At 40.7% G+C, this 19448-nt stretch overlaps 1 protein-coding gene across 4 annotated transcripts in view; it reads left to right on the top strand.

The window, feature by feature from the left end:
* CPNE4 (copine 4) overlaps nt 1-19448 on the top strand; it is a 283195-nt gene that overhangs the window by 242726 nt on the left and 21021 nt on the right. For all 4 annotated transcript variants that reach the window (XM_065051707.1, XM_065051708.1, XM_065051709.1 and 1 more), the window contains exons 12-13: nt 7308-7362; nt 16608-16659. In XM_065051707.1, the coding sequence (XP_064907779.1) occupies nt 7308-7362; nt 16608-16659 (107 nt within the window). The remainder of the gene's footprint in view (nt 1-7307; nt 7363-16607; nt 16660-19448) is intronic.

Genomic DNA, 19448 nt, shown 5'->3' with positions numbered 1-19448 from the left:
CACAGGACTGTCTGGAAACTGCCTGGATTTGAGAAGTTAAATATAACTCACTGTAGCCTCTTGTAGCATCCCTTTCTCAAGTTTATTCCGAGTTATGAAGTCCCATTTGTTTTTCAAGATACATTTTACTGAACTGGGTCATTCACGTAGGTGTAAATCAGGTCATTGCAATTTATTTGTCATTTTGCAGGGAAGCTTGACATTTTGTCTCACCTTCCTGAGTATGCCATTTTATTAGGCTATCCTTCTAGCAATTGATATATCTCACTGCCATTTCTTTTTGCTTAACCTAGTCCTCCCCCAGCTCTGATGACTTTTCTTTTTTTCAGTGGGTATTTACTTTTCCCCAGTCCAGGAATTTCTGAGTTCACTTGATATTTTTACCCTGCAGAACTTCTTTTGCGATTCTTTTAATGTTAACAAGGGGAAGTTGTACCTGCACTTGGCTTTGTTAGTTATTTTATGAGTTGATGCCTTTCAGTTGTTAGCTTTGGGGAATTTGTATTCCCCTGCTTCATTAATTATTTCCCTCGCAGGTGAAGCAGGCATTTCCCTCATATTCTTGAAACCCAATTACATGACTGTATCTATTTCTCAGTATTCAGCAGATTCCAGCTCCCCTAAGGTGACTAAAAGCCGTAATTAAAGATAGCAAGTGAATTTTAATGTCAGGATTTTGCATATGATTGTGTAGCATCTCTGCGACAGACCAAACAGTGTAGCTGCTGCGGTGATTTACCATTGATCTGCGTGCTCTCAGCTCTCTTTTGTAACCAAGACGTATGGTAATCATTCCTGCTGCTCCGTTAAAAATCACTGTGCATTATGGAGTAGATGCCAAGCCTTGTCAGGTACAGTGCAGGTTTGATTATGAACAGTAACCTGGCCAAAACCAGAGATGCGGTTGTATCGAAACAGGCACAACCGCATGGTGAATATGTCGTGACAGTTTAGCCATCCCCAAGGGAAAAATACAGATTATGGGAAAAAACCCCACTGCTGCTGAGCTCCTGTGGTCTTTCTGACTCTGGCTGGGGCAGGCTGAGAGCTGGACCACAGCCCAGCTCTACCCCTGGCCCATCCTGGAGGAATATAGGGGGCTGTGGAGGTCTTCAAGGGGTAAAATGGGCAGACTCTGGTCCCTGCCACTGAAACGGTTTTATTTAGCCATATTTGATCATACAGATCATGTCCTTTATTTACCTAGTTCTGCTTGCAAAGCAGGAACTGAAAATGTTTAAATATTTCAAATGATTTCTGTATTTTCTTTGGAACTGCTGCTAATCCCTGTAAGCTGTTATGATTCAGAATTTACTGGCATAGAGCCTTTCTCAGATAAGTACTAAATAATACACTTAGGAACATGATTCATTCATATGCTTTAGAAAAGAAACACTTAATTCAGCTCATATTCTTCCAGTTCACTCCCTGAACGTGAAAGATTACAATTTTAATTGAGTTTAGAGATAACTCTATTTTGTTTGTGGCATTTGCTGTTGTATCCTTTTTCTTTTCCTTTTCCCTTTCCCTTCTCTCATTTCCCTCTGCCTCCGCCCTTGCCCCCTCCCCTTCCTTTTCCTCCTCCTGACATTCACACTTTTTTCAATTACCTATGTAACAGACACTCCCCTTCTATTTTTGCAATTTGAAACTTCTTTCTAACAGAGGAAAAATATCTGATTTTATCACAGGAAAAATATATAGAGCAGGGCAGTATCACAGTTTATTCTTTTAAGATGTGGATTGAAAATGAAAAGCACAGTAATTGATTTTGCCACGTTCAGCACAGTACTCGAAAAATAACTGCCTGGTAATTCTGATCTGACCCAAAACCAAAATTACAAGTGACAGCTTAATATCCAGGGATTCTAGTCAGGTATATTCCTTACAAGAATTTCAAAGAGCTGTAAATTTGAAAGTCTCGGTCATTTGAAACCAAAAATGGGTTCTTATTGTTTCTTGCCCTGCTCCCCCCCGCCCCATGTTTGTTTCATTTCCCTCTTTCACTGCAACATTAGTACCACTACTACTGCTCCTCCAGCATAAAGTGAGCAGGTTTTCATGCTGAGGCTCGCCAAGGTCAGTTCAGTTGCATCCGTACAAATTGCTGCATTGACTTCACAAGCTTAAAGGTAAGCACATCTATAACTACATACCAAAGGGCTTACATGAGCATCAGTGAAAGGACTCCCAGACAACCTGTGTAAGTGGCTACCTAGAAGTTCATCTTTCAGAATTAATAAATGGCATATAGAATGACTCAGGCCTTTTTTCACACTACATTTACTCCATAAAAATAAGAATTTAGATACCCAATTTAGATTTTAAAAAGGAACTGGTTTTTGAAGAGCATGGTCCTGGCACCTCTTGTTCTCCTTTCTGAATACAGGTATTGCCACACACTGAATATCTAGCTCTATCTCCAGCATCTTCTATGCCAGCAGCTTCAGAAGGAGTTGCGAAAGACTCTCTAACATCTGAGTCATTCATTTCACCCAGTGGAATGCTTGTAGCTGAATTCTCCTCCTAGGAAAAGCAAACCCTTCTCAGAATAAAGCTGAACTCCAGGTTTCAATTATACTACATGTCAGAGGGCACCAGTGGTTAATGAGGCAAGATTTTGAAATGTTCTTCGTTTTGTCTCCATATCTTTATTTTAAACATATTTCTTACCTTCCAGTAGCACTAGGCTTTCTAGTGAAACAGAAAAAAGTATTATTATCTGTATGACTTACTAATTTATGAAACCTTACTATTTCCTCTATTCATCTCTTCTCTTGTGCAGCACAGCTCACTGAAATCTCTCACCTCTCTGCGCCTATTAACGTATTGATTTGTCATTGTACTTCCCCTCTTTCCACTAGATAGCTTGAAGGATGGGTGATTAAAACTGAGCAATGTTCCAAAAGGATAATATGGGATATTTTGAGAATCTATTTTTTGCCATGCACTGTGTTATAGCTGAGGTGTAACTCAGGGACTTTTCTCTAACTGGTTGTATTTCTGTGTAGAAGACTGCAGTCTTGGAGTCCTGACAATTCCTTTCTGTGTGCATTAATTTACATTTAGCAACATGAACACTGAAACTGAACCCTCTCCCTGATTTTACCTTTAGGGTATAACCTAGATCTGCTCAGTTTTGGTATCTTTCAGTAATACGTGCCTGTTTGGCTGGAGGAAAGTTTCAGAAGCCACATACATCTATGCTTGCATGACTACTCATGGCCCTTATATAACCAGATACAGAATTCAAAGTCCTGTGCTTTGGCTTTTTTGATCTTCATTTCAAGTACTTCAGCTTTTCAAAAATTATGACAAGTTTCAATTTTCAAGGGGCCCTGTGTAAACCAAAGAACAACATAAAATGTGAAGTAGATGTGGCAGAGTAATTTTGTGAAGATTCTGCCAAGCCATGATCCTCTTTTTCTTACTAGATTTTGTAAAAGTCAGGTTTTATAGAACCAGCTTGTTTTCCGTCTTCTGTGTTGTTCTCTTGTCCCTTTAGTGATCTGTCTCCAGCAGGACAGTGCAGACAGTTTCCTTGTATGTGCCAAGGTTTAAACAAAACAAGTCAAAGATCCTGATGTGTCCTGAGGCCAAGGACACGACGCTGTCCATGTCCTTGTGTCTCAGCTTTCTTCCTCACAGCACAAACTGGTGATAACCAAACTGCCATTTGAGGGCAGTGACAAGTGCAGCTGTCCCCAACACTGTCCCTGGGAAGTCTCTGGGGGCTGCTGGTTGGCAGGGGCCAGCACTGTGCCAGGAATGGTGCTAATAGACCATGTCTATAGTCAAGTCCCAGTGCTTCTGCCAGGGTCCCAGGCCTATCTCCTGGTATAAATGAAGCCCAAAGGAAAAGAAAACCATTGTATTGCTTTTATTCTCTTGAGTGAATTTGGAGAGGAGAGGAGAGGAGAGGAGAGGAGAGGAGAGGAGAGGAGAGGAGAGGAGAGGAGAGGAGAGGAGAGGAGAGGAGAGGAGAGGAGAGGAGAGGAGAGGAGAGGAGAGGAGAGGAGAGGAGAGGAGAGGAGAGGAGAGGAGAGGAGAGGAGAGGAGAAAAAAGAAAAGAAAAGAAAAGAAAGAAAAGAAAAGAAAAGAAAAGAAAAGAAAAGAAAAGAAAAGAAAAGAAAAGAAAAGAAAAGAAAAGAAAAGAAAAGAAAAGAAAAGAAAAGAAAAGAAAAGAAAAGAAAAGAAAAGAAAAGAAAAGGTCATTAGAGCAGATCCCTTTCTTCCTGAAATGCCAGATTAGGAAATAGGGCTGGATTCTCTGATGCATGCAATTCACCCTTGAGGCAGAAAGAAACCTTCTTTTCATATTCTGACTGTAGTTTCAGTTCCTGGTTGGCCTAACCCTTGATACAGCTTCCAGAAGCTGGGAAGCTGCTCTGCTTTCTGCTGCAAGCTGCCATGGTAGCCCTGGGTCTGGTAGAGCAGCTCTGTCACACCTATATACCATAAGGGATTGTCCTAAAAGCAAAGAGTCCTTGGCTGCCCTTCTGGGTCACTGTTTCCCTGCTGTGTCTCAGTAGTGCAGGATAAGCAGAATGAGGGCAACAGGCTCAGCTGCTGGATTTTTTCTCATATGACAAAGTAAGGGGTGGATGGGGAGACTAGAGAGGGTTACTTTGTAAAATATCACTAACTCATTAAACTGCATCCCTAATAAAGAGCAAGACCTTTATATTAGCTAAACACTTTGGTTTGTGTGATATAAGGAAAAGTATTGCTTACATTAAAAATTTATTTTATTCTGAAAGCTGCCAGCCACAGATTTTGAAATGTGGTCAGGGAATAACGTGATTATGTTTTTTATGCAAGGGATGTAATGAGCAATAATCAAAAGACTCCCTTCTTGCCCTAAAGATCAGACTCCAGGAGCACATGAAAGTTAATTCCTTAGTCCCAGCAGCGTGAATCAGAATACCAGAGGTATGTACCTGAATTCTGGAAAATGAAGACCTTCCAGGGGAGGCTGTGGAGCTATTCTGAGTGAGGCAAGAGAAAGTACTAAGCACAGGAGCAAACCCCAGGATATCCCTCCTCTTTAGAGTTCTTGCACTTCCCTCTGAAAAACAGCCACGTGGTGAGGGTATACATGACCAAGCTTTACTCTTTCACAAGGCAATGGCAGCAGTAACTAGCACTTGCTTAAAAAGGAGATACGGGAGATTCAGACATTAAGGCAGGTGTCCTGACTGTGGTCATAAGGTTTTCTGGGTGCAGAATAACAGTGGGAGCTGTGCTGCCTTGCCACCTTGCCACCAGAAGGAGAATCCAGGTGGCTGGAGGTATCACTTAGTGCTGTCTCTGAGCTGCTGCAGAGCAGAAGGTGGAGGTGCCCACACTTACACTTGAAAATTATTGCAATACAAATGCGGGCACTGTAGGTGTTTAGGCATCTCCCAGGATGTGTAATTGCTACCAACATCAGCTTTTTGGATTGCTTTATTGAACATAGACACTTATGTTCTACCTAAGTAAAGTTCTTTTTTAGTCTTTGTTTGCTCTTGCCCAAAATCAGTTAACTTGCAGCTCCACAGGGTTTGATTTTTCTAATCTACTATGCTTAATCGTTGATTTAAAACAAGGTTTTCTTTCTAATACCTCCTTATTTCTTGCTTTCTAAGTGTGTGCCTGAATTCTCTGCATCTATTTATAAGGGCTTCCCCGCTTCCAGGAGTATTTAATCAAAGAGAAGGCTATCAGCAGGTGGTTAGCATCAAATGTCAGCAGCTACTTCTTTTCTGACATCTATTGGAAAAAATGTTTCATTACCATGCAAATGATGTTAGTCCTCCTTTCCAAGATTCATTGTCACATGGTGTAACATATGGTACACAGGACTGTGCTCCCAAGATTTATGTGGCAACTACATTTTGTAGCAGAGCAACGATTGTGAGAGCTAAGCCATCAGATTACAGTCATCATTGTTTCCCAATGAGCTGGTGAATATTTCTCCATCTCATGGTGGAAAATCTAAGTTCAGGGGGGACTTGTTTCTGCTTCCTTTTAAACCCTTCCGTTTTTCTTTAGCTTGTATCAGAAATATCATGGTGCCTCTCACAGCCTATGCCAAACAGAATGGCCCAGCAGATTTAATGGGTGATATTATCTTGAGTATGTCTGGGAAATTAATTACTCACTCAATACTTGGAGTGGCGAAGTCTTGAACTATAATACACAAAGAAAATACACAAAAAACAAGCTGCTGGCCTCTCTTCGGAATTTTTGAAGGTGCCAATAATGGTAATGTAACATTTCCAAGGGCACTGAAACCCTGTAAACAGAATGGGTCAAACCTGTGAGGGGTTTGATTCATCAGAGCACTGAAGTACAGTTCAGTGACTTCAGCAGGGCTTCAGGATGTGTTTAGAGTTGAACATATGTCTGGGTGAATTCTTGACCTCAAGTGTGTGACCAAGTGCTGTGCTGACTCAGGGACGAGACATTCCTTACAGCTTGTTGTTTTCCACTTTGCCATCTGGGAAGAGGCAGCTTGACAGCACGTGGGCTGTGTGAGACATTATTGCGTTTCTGGAAGGTTATTAACAGCCTTGAAGTTTCCAGGTTCTCTGAATCAGGAATTTTTGTCTCTAGTGATCTAACTGGGGTGGAACAACCTCACTGCAGTGTTTGAAAGCCAGCTGACCATGCCACAGCATTTGCTAGGTTATTGGTCAGCCTATGCCTAATTGAAATAATCTTATGTTTTAGTGGAGCTACTAAAGATGCAGGTGGAAAACTTTATAGAACCTGCAGGTTTGGGGGCGTGAACTTGCCCCTTTTCAGATATTTAGGGAAGTCTCTTTAGCACCTGGACTACTGTAAGAACCCAAATTTGCAAACACTTCCGATTATAGAGTCATCTCTTCACTCCATTTTCTGAGCTGGGGGAGCACATGAAATAAATATGGTGTTTTTCAGGCTTTTAAGACAGCTCACCCTTATCCTGCAGCCAGGCAGTGCAGAAGAGTGGGTAATACAGACCTGTTATTGCATTTGTGGGAGAAGTGCAAGATATCTGATCCTTCAATATTCTCCAAATGATTTTAACTTCTCAAAAGTACTAGGAGTTCACCTGATAAATCTCTCATATCACTCCCCCATCTGGCAAACACACACCCCTCCTTCTCTAATCCAATACCCTTCCAGCCTGTCATGTAACGTTCTTGACCTAAAAGCCATTTCTGTACTATTGTGCTGCTTTACATTTTTGATGAATGCTTACAGAAGAATAAGTGTTTATTGTAACAAAATGCGTTTCATTTCTCTGTGGGAACTCTTTTTTTTTTTTTCTTTTCCAGTGACAAAATGTTCCCAGCCTTTGGATTTGGAGCAAGGATACCCCCAGAATACAAAGTAGGTGCATAAATGATATTTTCTAGTTTCCTTGCTTTATGAGGCATAAAATAAGGGAGAAATGGTTCAGTGCAGGGGAGGGGGCTAGAGAGAGCAGCTCCTACTGCTTGTTTTCTTTCATTTGGCTTTCTTACCCAATGATACCTCATTGAAATCAGGAATCAAGGTGAGACTTAAAATAGTTATGTTACACCCAAAATATCTCATGGTATTGGCAAAGCTTTGTTAATGCATGCCAGTCTGGTAATAGGAGAATTGACTTTTTGAACAACACTTGCTGAGAATATTTTGAAGCTCTGCAAGGCCTGGTTTCACAGAACCCATTTTTGAAGGATGTGGTTCAGCAAGCAGCCTGGTATGATGAAGAGGTTGAACATATTCCTGAGAATAAAGGCTTTAGAAGGATTTTGTTCTGTGGCAAACTTCTGTGTCATGGTGGACATCTTCAATACCAGGAAGATAAATATAAGAGTATGAATCCACGATGGAAATAAGTGGTATTTATAAACAAAAGAAAATGAGTGATCCACAGTGATGGTGCAATTGCGAGCATAAACACGCAGTCTGGTAGGGCTGGAGTGAAGACTGTGGAGTAAAAGAAGGAGCGTCCAACAGAGAAAGGCCTAAGAAGAAATAGGTAGGAGTTCAAATCCTGTGTTGCACATGCAGAGGAGTGAACAGAAGAGTAGTTCTGCACAAATAAAAGTAACAAAAAACTAGCTGGGGATTCTGCAACTCAGACACTATCTGGAAAAGAACAGCATTAGACTTCTGATTGCACAGACTTCATCCAGTGTCCCTGTGTCCCCTGCTCTGGGTTGTGTCCCTCATTTGTGGCTGGGGTAGGGAGATGAACACTGGCCAGGTGAGCATTTCTGTGCAGAGAGAGATCGTGTGTCATTCAGCATGGCATAAGAATAACAGTTGTGATGTACAGCAAATTTGTCTTGCAAACAAGTGTCTAAGTCAACGTATGTCTAACAACATTTTCTTCTAAGCTAAAAAGTACTGTTAGGAAAACGTGTGCCTGGCAACATATTTTGCAGTGCTCTGTTCCTGAAAAGTAACACCAGCACTAATGCTTTCCGAAATCAGAGACAGCTTCCAGAACTTTGATACAGACTGTGATGTGGTAAATGTTCACAGAACATCGATGGCTGTTGTAGGTCTGTTCCAACTGCAGCAGCTGACACCCATTTCTGCTACATAAGGGGGAGTGTTTTGGAGAATAAACATGAGCAGCCTCTACCACCAGACACATTAGCAAAATAAAGTAGCTACTTCCCAAAATATCCCTCCCTTTGCCACCAATATGTGGGTCTCTTTCCGTGGCTGTATAGCAGTGTTGACTGGCTGGGTTGATCACAATCGGATTGCTCTTTCAAGCCCAGTACTGGCCATCATGGACAATGCCATGTACTATTGCAATTGTCCTGAACAGTAGTACCAGCCTGGTGGTATACCAGGAGCTGGTTGTTCCATCACCTGTGAGGTGACCATCATTCCAGGTGGGAAAACTTGCAATTCCTTCAGCTGCAGAGGGCCGTACTTACCTAAGGACTGCTTGAAGGAAGATGTTACTGTGCCAGCAAGTCAGAGGCTTACAATGAACTTAGTAGCCCAGACATGGGTGAAGGGTCTTATCCGGTGGTGTGAGCTGCCCTGAAAAATCTGTATGTCACTAACATCTTAAGCAAATGGATGAATCAGGACCTTCAGATTTTGAGATGTTCAGGAAAAGTAAGGGTAAAGCTAAGAATATGGGGCTATTTTCTTGTAGATTACATATGCGTGAGTAAACAAAACAAGTCCCAAAGTAAATGGAGATGCTAGTGAGAGCCAAAACATCTTTAATCTCCACTATGGAAAATTGTGACAGAAAATTACAAAGACAAAATAACATGACATCATCTTATGAATGTAATAAAACTTGGAAGAAGAACCACATCATGGGGGAACTAACCCTTCTATGCAACAGATGAGGACAAATAATTAGCTTGGTGTCTATCATGGGCGCATCCAACTGAAACTAGGTTAGGAATTAACTGTCATCTGTGCTTTTGTTCCCTGTGATCCTCTACACAGTCCATACAAGTATCTGTCTTCTTAAAATAAACTGTGTCAACACTTCTGACTCCGTGCTTGGCGTTGACTGCACTTCTAAACTGAAAGGTATACTCTCTAGGACAGTGAAGAGTCAGCCACATCATAGTGCATTAATAAGTCAAGACCAATAAACCTGAAAATCCTTCAGTAATTCAGCCAATATTGGTATCATAAAGTTAATTTAAAGCCAACAATGATTAGTGTTTGATGTGGAACATAGCCAAGAAGCGTAGGAAACAGTGAAGAAACCAATACAATTAAAATAACAAAGACTGTAGAAAAAAGTGCTCCCAATTTGTCTCCTTTAACTTCTTCTGCCACAAAAATATGATAACACTATGGATACCACAGCAATGCTGCAAATCTTGTGCTATTCAGATGTTCTTTTGATTCTTTCAGTCAAATGTATTGCAAGTCATACACGTCTTTTATTAAAGGACAGCAGTGTCATAACTCTAATAATTCACATCTTCAAATTTAGGTTGAATCATTATAAGAACTGCTAAGTTCTGACCCCATCATGTGGATAAATCAGCTTTTCATTTTAATTTAGAGTGCCTGCTTTGAAGTCTTCAGTCCTAATGAGATGATCTAACCTGCCCATAGCCCATTGGTCTCTGCACACCAGCAGCTGCTCTTATTTCTTCCAATAGACAACAAATCGCTAGGGCTGTGGAAGAAAGGACTCCCACTGCCAAGGGTTTCTGAGTAACCATGAGAGCCTCCACATGGCTAACACAACATAGCTTCCTTGAAAATCTAAAGGAGAGCTGACCAACGTATGCATGGCAATAACACAGTGAGGGAAGGCCACAGGTAAGCAGTAAGCAAACCAAGTGGATTCAGGTCTAATTTATGTCATGCTCGGTCACAAGCTTTCAAAAAATGAGACCTGTAACTCACTGTTCAGCATGAATCAATGGTAACAAGTCTCCACTCAATGATCAGCTGCTGTTTAGGACCCGCTGCTGCTTTCAGGCTGGTCATAAGCTTTACATTTTCTTGCCAAGGTTTCCTGCCCATTTGTGTTGGTGTCAAACCAATGCCTTGGTTTCATACTGTCTTGAGCTCCTGCCAATAGCCTGGGATAGGTGCTGGAGGGCAGTGTCTCTCTATTTAGTGAGATTCCAGCATCCTCACATCTTTCTACATGCTACAAGGAAGGAAATGTTTGCTATGCCAACTATGATTCCCCATGGAAAAATACACCCCCTGTTTTACATCGGCACTTCAGATCAATGGCAGTATCTACCTCTGCAGGCTCTTCATAAACTTCTTGAGGGTGAACTCCTTTAAAAACATGTTTTTATATATGCTTTCTACAGAATTTCCATTTAAAGAGCACACCACTATGGTACACTGACTATTTTACTCCATTTCAGCTCCAAATGAAACACTTCAGCTGTTAGCAGAAAACCAGAAGTTTCTTAGTGGCATAAGGAATCTGTGGGAGTGAAGGAAGCCAGATATGCCATACATAACTTTCCTTATCGGTCCAGAGATCTATAGATCTTTCGTCTAATATTCAGCAATGTGATCTTTTTTTCCCCAAGGCCTGACAAATACATGACCCTGCTCCTTGATCTTTACTTAGTTTTACTTAACTTTGACAGCAGTATTGCCCCTTTCAGTTTCTAACACATGAAACTCGCAGAACATGCTAGTTATTCCACACCAGTGTCCCCAACCCATCACTTTTTTTTGCAACGAGAAGATGTGTCTGAGTAGTCTGATGCAAAGTGAAGAGGTGGCAGATAATATGAACTTAGACACTGCTGCAAAAGATCACAGTGAAGAGGAGGAAAGAAAGCTGAACCACACACACAAATTTTTTAGCAGGCAGACTCAAAGGAACTGAAAAAAACACACAGCACCACAAAACTTACTGTTAAAATGAAAAGAAAGTTAGAATTGTGTCAGCCCCATGACAGGTGTGTTGGCAATAATGAAGTGTTCTTTCCTAAAGAATTGCAGGCTGACACCTGAACAGGTACAAAACAACTTGTAGTTTGTTTTCAGACAGTCCTGGTTATTTCTGTATTTTTAATGAAAGCTTCGTTCAGTGCTTATGCTGGGAAGAGTTGCCGTAAAGAACCTCATTGTAGTTACAGAAACAGTCTGGCTTGTTGGACAGGTAAGGGACTTGAGCAGTGTTGTGGTCTTTGTGATTCCTGCACTTTCCAGGAGCTTGAGGACATAAATATATGCAAACCTGACAAAAAAGAACCAATAGAAGCATGTGTAATGGATGAAGGGAAAAAACAGAATTTGTCACCTTTTCTACACAAACTGGATTTAAACTTGGAAACTGGGCAGCATGCTCAAAAATCAAGTACGAGGGAAAATAAATGGCCGAACTTTGCCAAGCAGAAATGTCTACAATGATGTCTTAGCCAGAGGCACAAGCTGTCCAGCTCCCAAGCTATTTGATTAATGAGCATTCTGAAAATAATAGCTTCTGAGCAATGATTCTTCGAATTGGTTAGTGTCTTAAGCTTTTGCAAAATATGCAGGCATTCCATATTTAATTTTCAGACTGGCAGTGGCTTAATAGCATTCAATTTATTCACAGATACGTGCTCAACATTGTGCCTTTCAGTATTTACACTAGTATGCATCTATTGTTCATGGATTTTTTACAATCTCTGTTTAAATTAGTAAGAAAGTGCTCCTAAACACGCCTGGGTTTGTCAAATTGTTTGTCAAGTAAACCTAGTATCATCACCGTGAGGGTTCTGGAAAGTTGGAGGTATTTGGGACAGGAAGGTTAATTTAAATTAGTTCAACAATCTAGAGAAGGTTAAAAAAGTATTACTAATTTCCAGAATTGTGGAATCCATATTCAGCATTTGCAAAATGAATGAAAAACGTTTTTTCTGAGTCAAAGTAGCTTTTTATTTATAAAATTGAAGTTCAGTTAGAATAAAAGGGGTTTAAAAATGTGAAAGCCAAAATATAACATGTTTTGATGCAAGTTAAATAAAATGCCTTTGCATAATCCGAAAGCTTTCCAGCAATTTGCTTTATGATTTTCTGGGGTTTTGTTATTTGTTATTTGTCAGATCCAAAGTAGGGTTTTCATTTGTGTTTTGAGGTTTCTGAGTCCAGAGGACTTGGGTTTTTTTGGGTTTTTTTTTGAGAAATCTCAAAAGTAAACTGGCCATGAGTGTGTAGAAGTATGGACAACTGCCTTTCTGTGTGCAGGTGCTTGTCACTGTGTGTACAGGCAATGGAAGTGCTGTACAGTGGTAAACAAAATACTGTAATCTGCCTTAGCAAAAATATTTTAGGCTGTTTATTTAGTTGCTGTATCCTCAGAAATGCTGCTGTTCCAATCTATGTCATTGTGGATGGTAAAGCTACTTATTTTGCTTGTTAAAAACTTCTAAGAAATTACCTTTGCTGGTGCAGGAAGTTCCTGGACAAATGTGTTTTAATAATCCCACATCCATGATTGTATCAGCTAAATAGTTTATCTGGAGTCTTGCAGAGGGAAAAAATTAATACATGGCCAAGTGCAAGTAAACGCCTTTAGATTGAGGCTTTGCATGATGTTTTGTGCAGCAACTCAGGTAGTGCTGGGCTAATTACACTTAATCACCTCTGCACTCCAGAATTTTGCTCTCCTTTCCTTTTATGGGTTGATTTTACGGATTGATGTAAAGAGAAAGGAGGAGGACTGAGCAGAGGGTCAGCTGCATATTCAAAACTTAATTCAGGGTCTTTGACACAATCACAGTTATGTGAGGACATTCCTCATTGTGACTTCCATCATAGACCATGGTCTGTAGTTCTTTGCAAAGCTCCCTGTGCCAGGCAGTAATGTAAAACAGTCATTCTGTGTTTGTGTGGCTTGACATATTCCACTATTTCCTGACTGTGAGATTGATCCATCATACAAACCACCCTAGTAGATTATGTAAACATGCTTGCTTCTGAACAGCCGAGTGTCTTGTTTCCCCTGAGGATTTCCCAGTCTTCGGCATCATAGATGTTCACACTTCTGTCTCCTTTTCCCTATTAGTTCATCGGTACTGGGAGTGCATGAGGGCTGTGTCAGTCAGTATCAGAAAGATGCCATTTAGTATGCCAGCTTTTGGTCTGCTGTCATCAGCATGGTCACAAAAGCCCTTACATGTTTAATTAAAAAACAAGGGGGGGGTGGAGGGTGGGAGGAGGCTCATTGGCTTGTACTGTTTTGAAAATAAACACACTGAATGTTTGATCCAAACCACCTTTTGATATGGATGGGCTTTACATGGAGTCCTATCAGGTAGCAGCCCAAGTTCTGTAAGGCTTTCAGTACATGTCATGTGCCTGAAGTCTCTGGTGGTTTGGACCCCCTTGAATTCAGCCACCACAGAGGAGACAACACAGGGGCAGGCTGAAGCACAGCTGGTTTACTCACATGACGGGGGAATGAGTTCTGAGCTTTTGAAGAAACTCTGCTTTAAAAATATCTGTTGTTGGCTTGCCTCAGGTGATGATTTCCTGTTTGTGAACCATCACTGAGCTGCTCAAAGATCTTCTCTCCTTCACATTATACTTTAATCTTGTTTAAATTGTGATATATTGTTGAGAGAGCATAGGAAACAACCCAATGCTTCTACATTCATTGTGTTTCCTGTCGTGTCTTCAGGATAAATTTTAACACTGTTTCTGGTGAATCAGGATGACAATGTAGGAGGGCCAGTTGCTTTGAGAGAACAGAAGCCGTTGTTCAGATAGTAGTATTTTTTTGATCGTTGTGCACTAGACTTGAGCTTTCCTTGTTGGCCTGAACTGTTGTCTATGTTTTTCTTAAATAATGGCCTGGGTGCCATAGCTCTGAACTAGAGAAATTGTTTGTATAGTGTGATCCTGAAAGAGGTATGGCAACAAAAGCATCCAGCCCATACTTGCATGTGCGTTTAAAATACTGTATTCATAGCTCTGGAAAAGAATTGTGATATTCCTTTTGCTATAATTTTAAATGGATTTGGAATAAAGAAATAAAATCACTGAAGAGGCACAGCATTGAAAGAATCAGCCTGTAATACATAAACATGCATCTCCATCCTTTTTGCTGTTCAGATGCAGTTAATACAAAACACAGCAAGCCTAAAGGAAGAAGAAAGGCTATTGAACAACAACAAAAATATCAGTGAATGAAAACTCACATAACTATTCTTGACAGCTGCAATTACCTTTGGCCCGCAGCTGGTCATGAGATTGGCAGATACCAGCTGGGCAAAGTGTGCCCAGAGACATACGGAGCAGCCAGACAGAAGGGCTCCGGAGCACCTCTGAAGCGTATCTGACAGCCCTGCTCTTCTGTGCCTGCTCAGCGGCGAACATGGATCGAGACTTTGTGCATTATCTTCCGTGGCCAATTAGGACAGCCTGGATGGCCCATGTAAAGCCATCTGTAAGAGGCAACTGATGGTTGGTGTAGACAGAGCAAACTCCTGGCTGGGCCGAGCTGGCTGCAGACTCTTCAGTGAGTTTTTGCTTCAGTTCTTTCCCATCATGTTCTAGGTCCTGCTTTATTTAACCTCTTAATAAGTAGCAGTAGGCATCACTGTGGTGAGCAAGGCCAGAATATGACGGGAAAATTTGATTTCTTGCTGAGAAACTCTCTTTGACAGTAATTAGCCAATTTATGCCACTTTGCCTTTACAGAAGCTTCTCTATAATCACATCTTTCATCTATGTGTATATTAGCCATAGACCAATTTCTGTGCTGTGTTATGAAGTCATCTAAACTAGCAAATATAACTGACATCCAATAAATAAATTTATTTCTGGAAGTAATTCAAGTTCCATTGTAGAGGGAGTAAACATGTTGCTTTCCATATGACTAGAACTGTTGGCACTTCTGGAGGTCCTACAGAGACCAGTAAAGTCTCAAAAACGTGTAATTTAAGTTAGCTATATAAATGCCTTCATGAATCTGGAATGAGCAATTTAATTTTAAATTATGCAAATCACCTGCTTAACTCTCAGCCATATTCACTTTTTGCTAACCGAAATATATATCTATACATTGAGCACTGCAAGACAAAAGTTGGTTTTCATTCAAGACAACTGAAGACAAACAGGAGAATTTAGAGGCTGAGCTTCAGAGCTGAAGCTATTAAAAGGAATCAAGCCTTATCAGTGATCAAAGAAAGAAGTAAAAAGGAATCTGGAACAAATGCAGGCAAGAACAAACCTTAAAACCAGAAAGAGCATCTGAAGAAAGTTTCAGTTCCCAAGCAAGTTTGTGCTGTGGATACAGATCTGTAAGTGACAGACAGATAGAGGAAGCCCAGAACCTGGGGCTTGCATTGCCCTGCATTGTTTGGGCATACGGAAGTCTGGTTGTTATTTTCCAAAGCCACTTGTTTGGTTAGTTGGTTGTGGTTTTTTTAATAACATCTAATTTGTATTTACAGTCACTTCTCCTAGAAAATACCTCTGTGGTATTTTATTACAGACAGATTGAGAGAGAGAAAGAAAAGGATAGTCACGAAATTTGAGGAAAACAAGAGTCTTAGGTTTTTTCTTCTTAGTTCCCGCCTCCCCCCCAAGCCTAATCTAATTCTTTAACCAGCTTAGAATCGTTACATTTCATGCATTATTATTTCACAGTGGGTCTGGGTGACTGTCGTGATCTCACTGGAAAATAGATTATTTACCCAGTAATCCCCTGGCCTTCAAATGAGGAACTGTGCACCCATGGGAATGCAGGACTCGGAGGGAGTCTGAGCTTGTGCTTTCAGTGGGGTATCACAACCTGCTTTCTCTCTCCTGCCATCTGAGATGTTGAGCTAGGAAGAGCTGGCATTTACATCTCCTCAGCAATAGATATGTCTTCTGTGCCTGGCATTGATAGCCCAATCCTGACACCATATTTATGTGATTTCTCATGTACTTGGGTGGTTTTATTTTGTGCTATTTTTTCTTGGGTTTGTTGTTGATTGACAATTTTTATTTGGGTTTTGTTACTTTGTTTCTGCAGGGAGTTCCAGCTGGGACTGTATTTCACACTTAATGGCTGAAAGCTTGAAAAATCTCTGGTTTAACACAGGAAGAATGTAAAGAGCATTTAACCACAAGTCCTCTTGGAATAATTTTTCTGACTACAGTCTTCTTCTCTTCTTTCCATTCATCTGCAGGTCTCTCATGATTTTGCAATCAATTTCAATGAAGACAACCCAGAATGTGCAGGTAACATATTAGGACAGACGGCTGTATTTTTGCTGTGTGCAAAATGTGCTTGCATTTTTAATTGTATCCCCTGAGTATTATTCAAAGTGTTTTTTAAAGAAAGCAGCCACAATTTTCAAAACCCAACAGACTCCGAGCCAGCAGGCTTAGCTTTGGAAATCATAGAAAGTGCCACACATTAATTTCCTGAAAAATAGGTCCCTTTGAAAGTGCAACATGTTGGACATTCAGCACTTTTACTCCCAAATCAGTAGCATTTCTGAAAACTAGAGCTGCGTCTCACAGAATCACAGAATGTTAGGGATTGGAAGGGACCTCGAAATATCATCTAGTCAAATCCCCCTGCTGGAGCAGGAACATCTGGATGAGGTTACACAGGAAGGTGTCCAGGCAGGTTTTGAATGTCTCCAGAGAAGGAGACTCCACAACCTCCCTGGGCAGCCTGTTCCAGTGCTCTGTCACCCTCACTGAGAAGAAGTTTCTTCTCATATATAGTCTCCTAGAGTCGTTGCAGATCGTCAACTACAGCAGCGTCCCAGGTTGTGCATTTAAGAATGGCAGGACATGCAAAAGCAGGCTGTGCACCTCTGTGATCAAAGATTCCCTCAGATTAGAGCCAGTTCTTTGGCCAGACCTACAGCAACAGCAGCCTGCTGCAAGACAGACCAGTGATGTCCAACACCAAGGTGTGAGGGCAGCAGCTGAGGACTGCTGTGGTAGAAGGAAGCATACTTTCCTGACAGTAAATACAGCAGGAGGTTGTTTTAACACTGCATAAAATATTTCTAGCAGCATTCACTAATCCTTGATAGTCAGGGGACAGATTCAAGTAGCAGGTCTTGCTGTATGTCTTGTATTTGTGAGGTCTGCAGTGACTGATTCTGTCTTGCTAGGATTTCCTGCCACAATTCACACATTTTGTAACAGGTAAAAATAACAGGACAATAATCTCTAAACAGTCAACAAGTAATCCCAGACCAACACTTGTTTGAGAGTCTTGGTCAAATCATCATTGCGATCCAAAATCCACAGGTTGTTATTCTTCTTTATCTTTCTGCTACCTGAAACTGGTGTTTCAGAATGCTTTTCCTGTTCAATTTCCTAGCTGCTCCATTCAGCCCTTCTCAGGCTTGTTAGTGGCTTGCTTTCAGGCACAGTCAGTGCAATAAGTTCAGGATGACAATTAGGATGCCAAGAAATGAAGTGAGGAAAAGAAGAAAGGATAAACAATTCAAAGGAAGGAGACATTAAAAGAATTCAGAGTTCATGCATCTTAAATGCAAGACCTCTGTTTTTGGTTCAGTGAGCATTCCTACTTTGCTGTTGCGCTTGGATTGCTGGACTGCCCCAGCTCCTGATGGTCATATGCTTGAAATGTAATTGGGCATAAGTCCTACAACTGCTTGATGTGTTCACACAGCTTTTCACATTGCTTTTAAGGAGTTAAGAGAAGCAGAAATTATGTGTATGCATCTAGATGTGCCTGTAAGCTTGTGTGCCAGCCTGAAGTTGAAATTTTAGGCCCACTGAGGCTGTGGGAATGAGGTGGCAAAGCAAAACTGACCTCAGAATTTTGCATGGACCATTGTATTTGAAAATCCGGTAGCTTCTCTGCTTCTGAACAAAGACACATTGGCATCTACACAGGACCTGATCTGTTTAAAACAGCTCAGTTAACAATGGTCAGCATTAGGTGATAACATATTTATGCACATAGTGTTCAAATACAGCTTTGTTTCCCAGTCTAAATGCAGGACATTTTAGACCTTCTGTGTACCTCAGAAAAAAACCCTAGCAGTCCATGCAAAGAACACTTTTTTAATTCATCCCCCGCCTTTGCTACCTTTTTTGAGTCCAAGGCTAATTCTTTTATCACACTGACATTGTTACATAATGATTTGTATTGATTGACTAGTAGTTGAAAAGAGTGACACATCTATATAGTGCCAGCAGCAGGTCAGAGGCTGAACAGACAAACCCTTTTCAAATAAAGAACTTATTATCCAGACCATACTATGTGTACAAAATAAAATGTAACAATGACAATGAAAGCAGGTTAAAAAAAGTTTTAAAAAAAAATAAAAACAAAGGAAGAACCTGCTGTATGATCACTACTTTGGCTTATGCCACTTGATATTTGTTATGTAGTTAAACTTTATTTGGTTCTTTGCATAAGACTTGGTTATCTGATAGGTTAGCTCATCACCTAAAAGGAGTTTTAGGGCTAAGAAGGCATAAAAAGGTGGTTGCAGCACAAAAGAAGGCCAGGGAAGCAATTTTGCAGCATTCACACATGCATCTATGAGATATAAAAAGCACTTCTTTGTCCTAAATGATACCATTTAAAATAATATCCATCTGGATGAAAGCAAGGAAAGGAGACAGATCAGAAAACATGTTGTTTAATCATCTGCTGCAGCTTGCTCATCACCTGCCTGTCAAGGATGCTTGATTAGTTCCTACTGCCAGTTGTTCTGTGATGTTTTCTAGATGCTCTCACTGTATTAGGTGACACAGAGAGAGTAACACCAGCGTGTAATGTAGAGAGAGGATGCAAGAGTGAGAGAGATGAAGTGTTTAGTGACCACACTACTTTTCCTTTGCAATATTTAGCATACTTGCCAGAAAATAAAGGAAAATTGCTGAAGAGTATCTTGCTTTAAACCAAGAAACAGAGGTTTCTATAAAAAAGTATATGTCGGATTTGCTTTTCAGGGATGAAATCCCTTTCTTTGTGGAAGCAGTGAGCTTTTGCTGGCACAAGGTAGTGTGACATATCACTCTACATT

Source organism: Columba livia, chromosome 2 (genome assembly GCF_036013475.1).
Source record: "Columba livia isolate bColLiv1 breed racing homer chromosome 2, bColLiv1.pat.W.v2, whole genome shotgun sequence".
Taxonomy (NCBI): domain Eukaryota; kingdom Metazoa; phylum Chordata; class Aves; order Columbiformes; family Columbidae; genus Columba; species Columba livia.
Note: the sequence above shows the minus strand (reverse complement) of the source record. Positions and strands in the feature narration are given on the sequence as shown.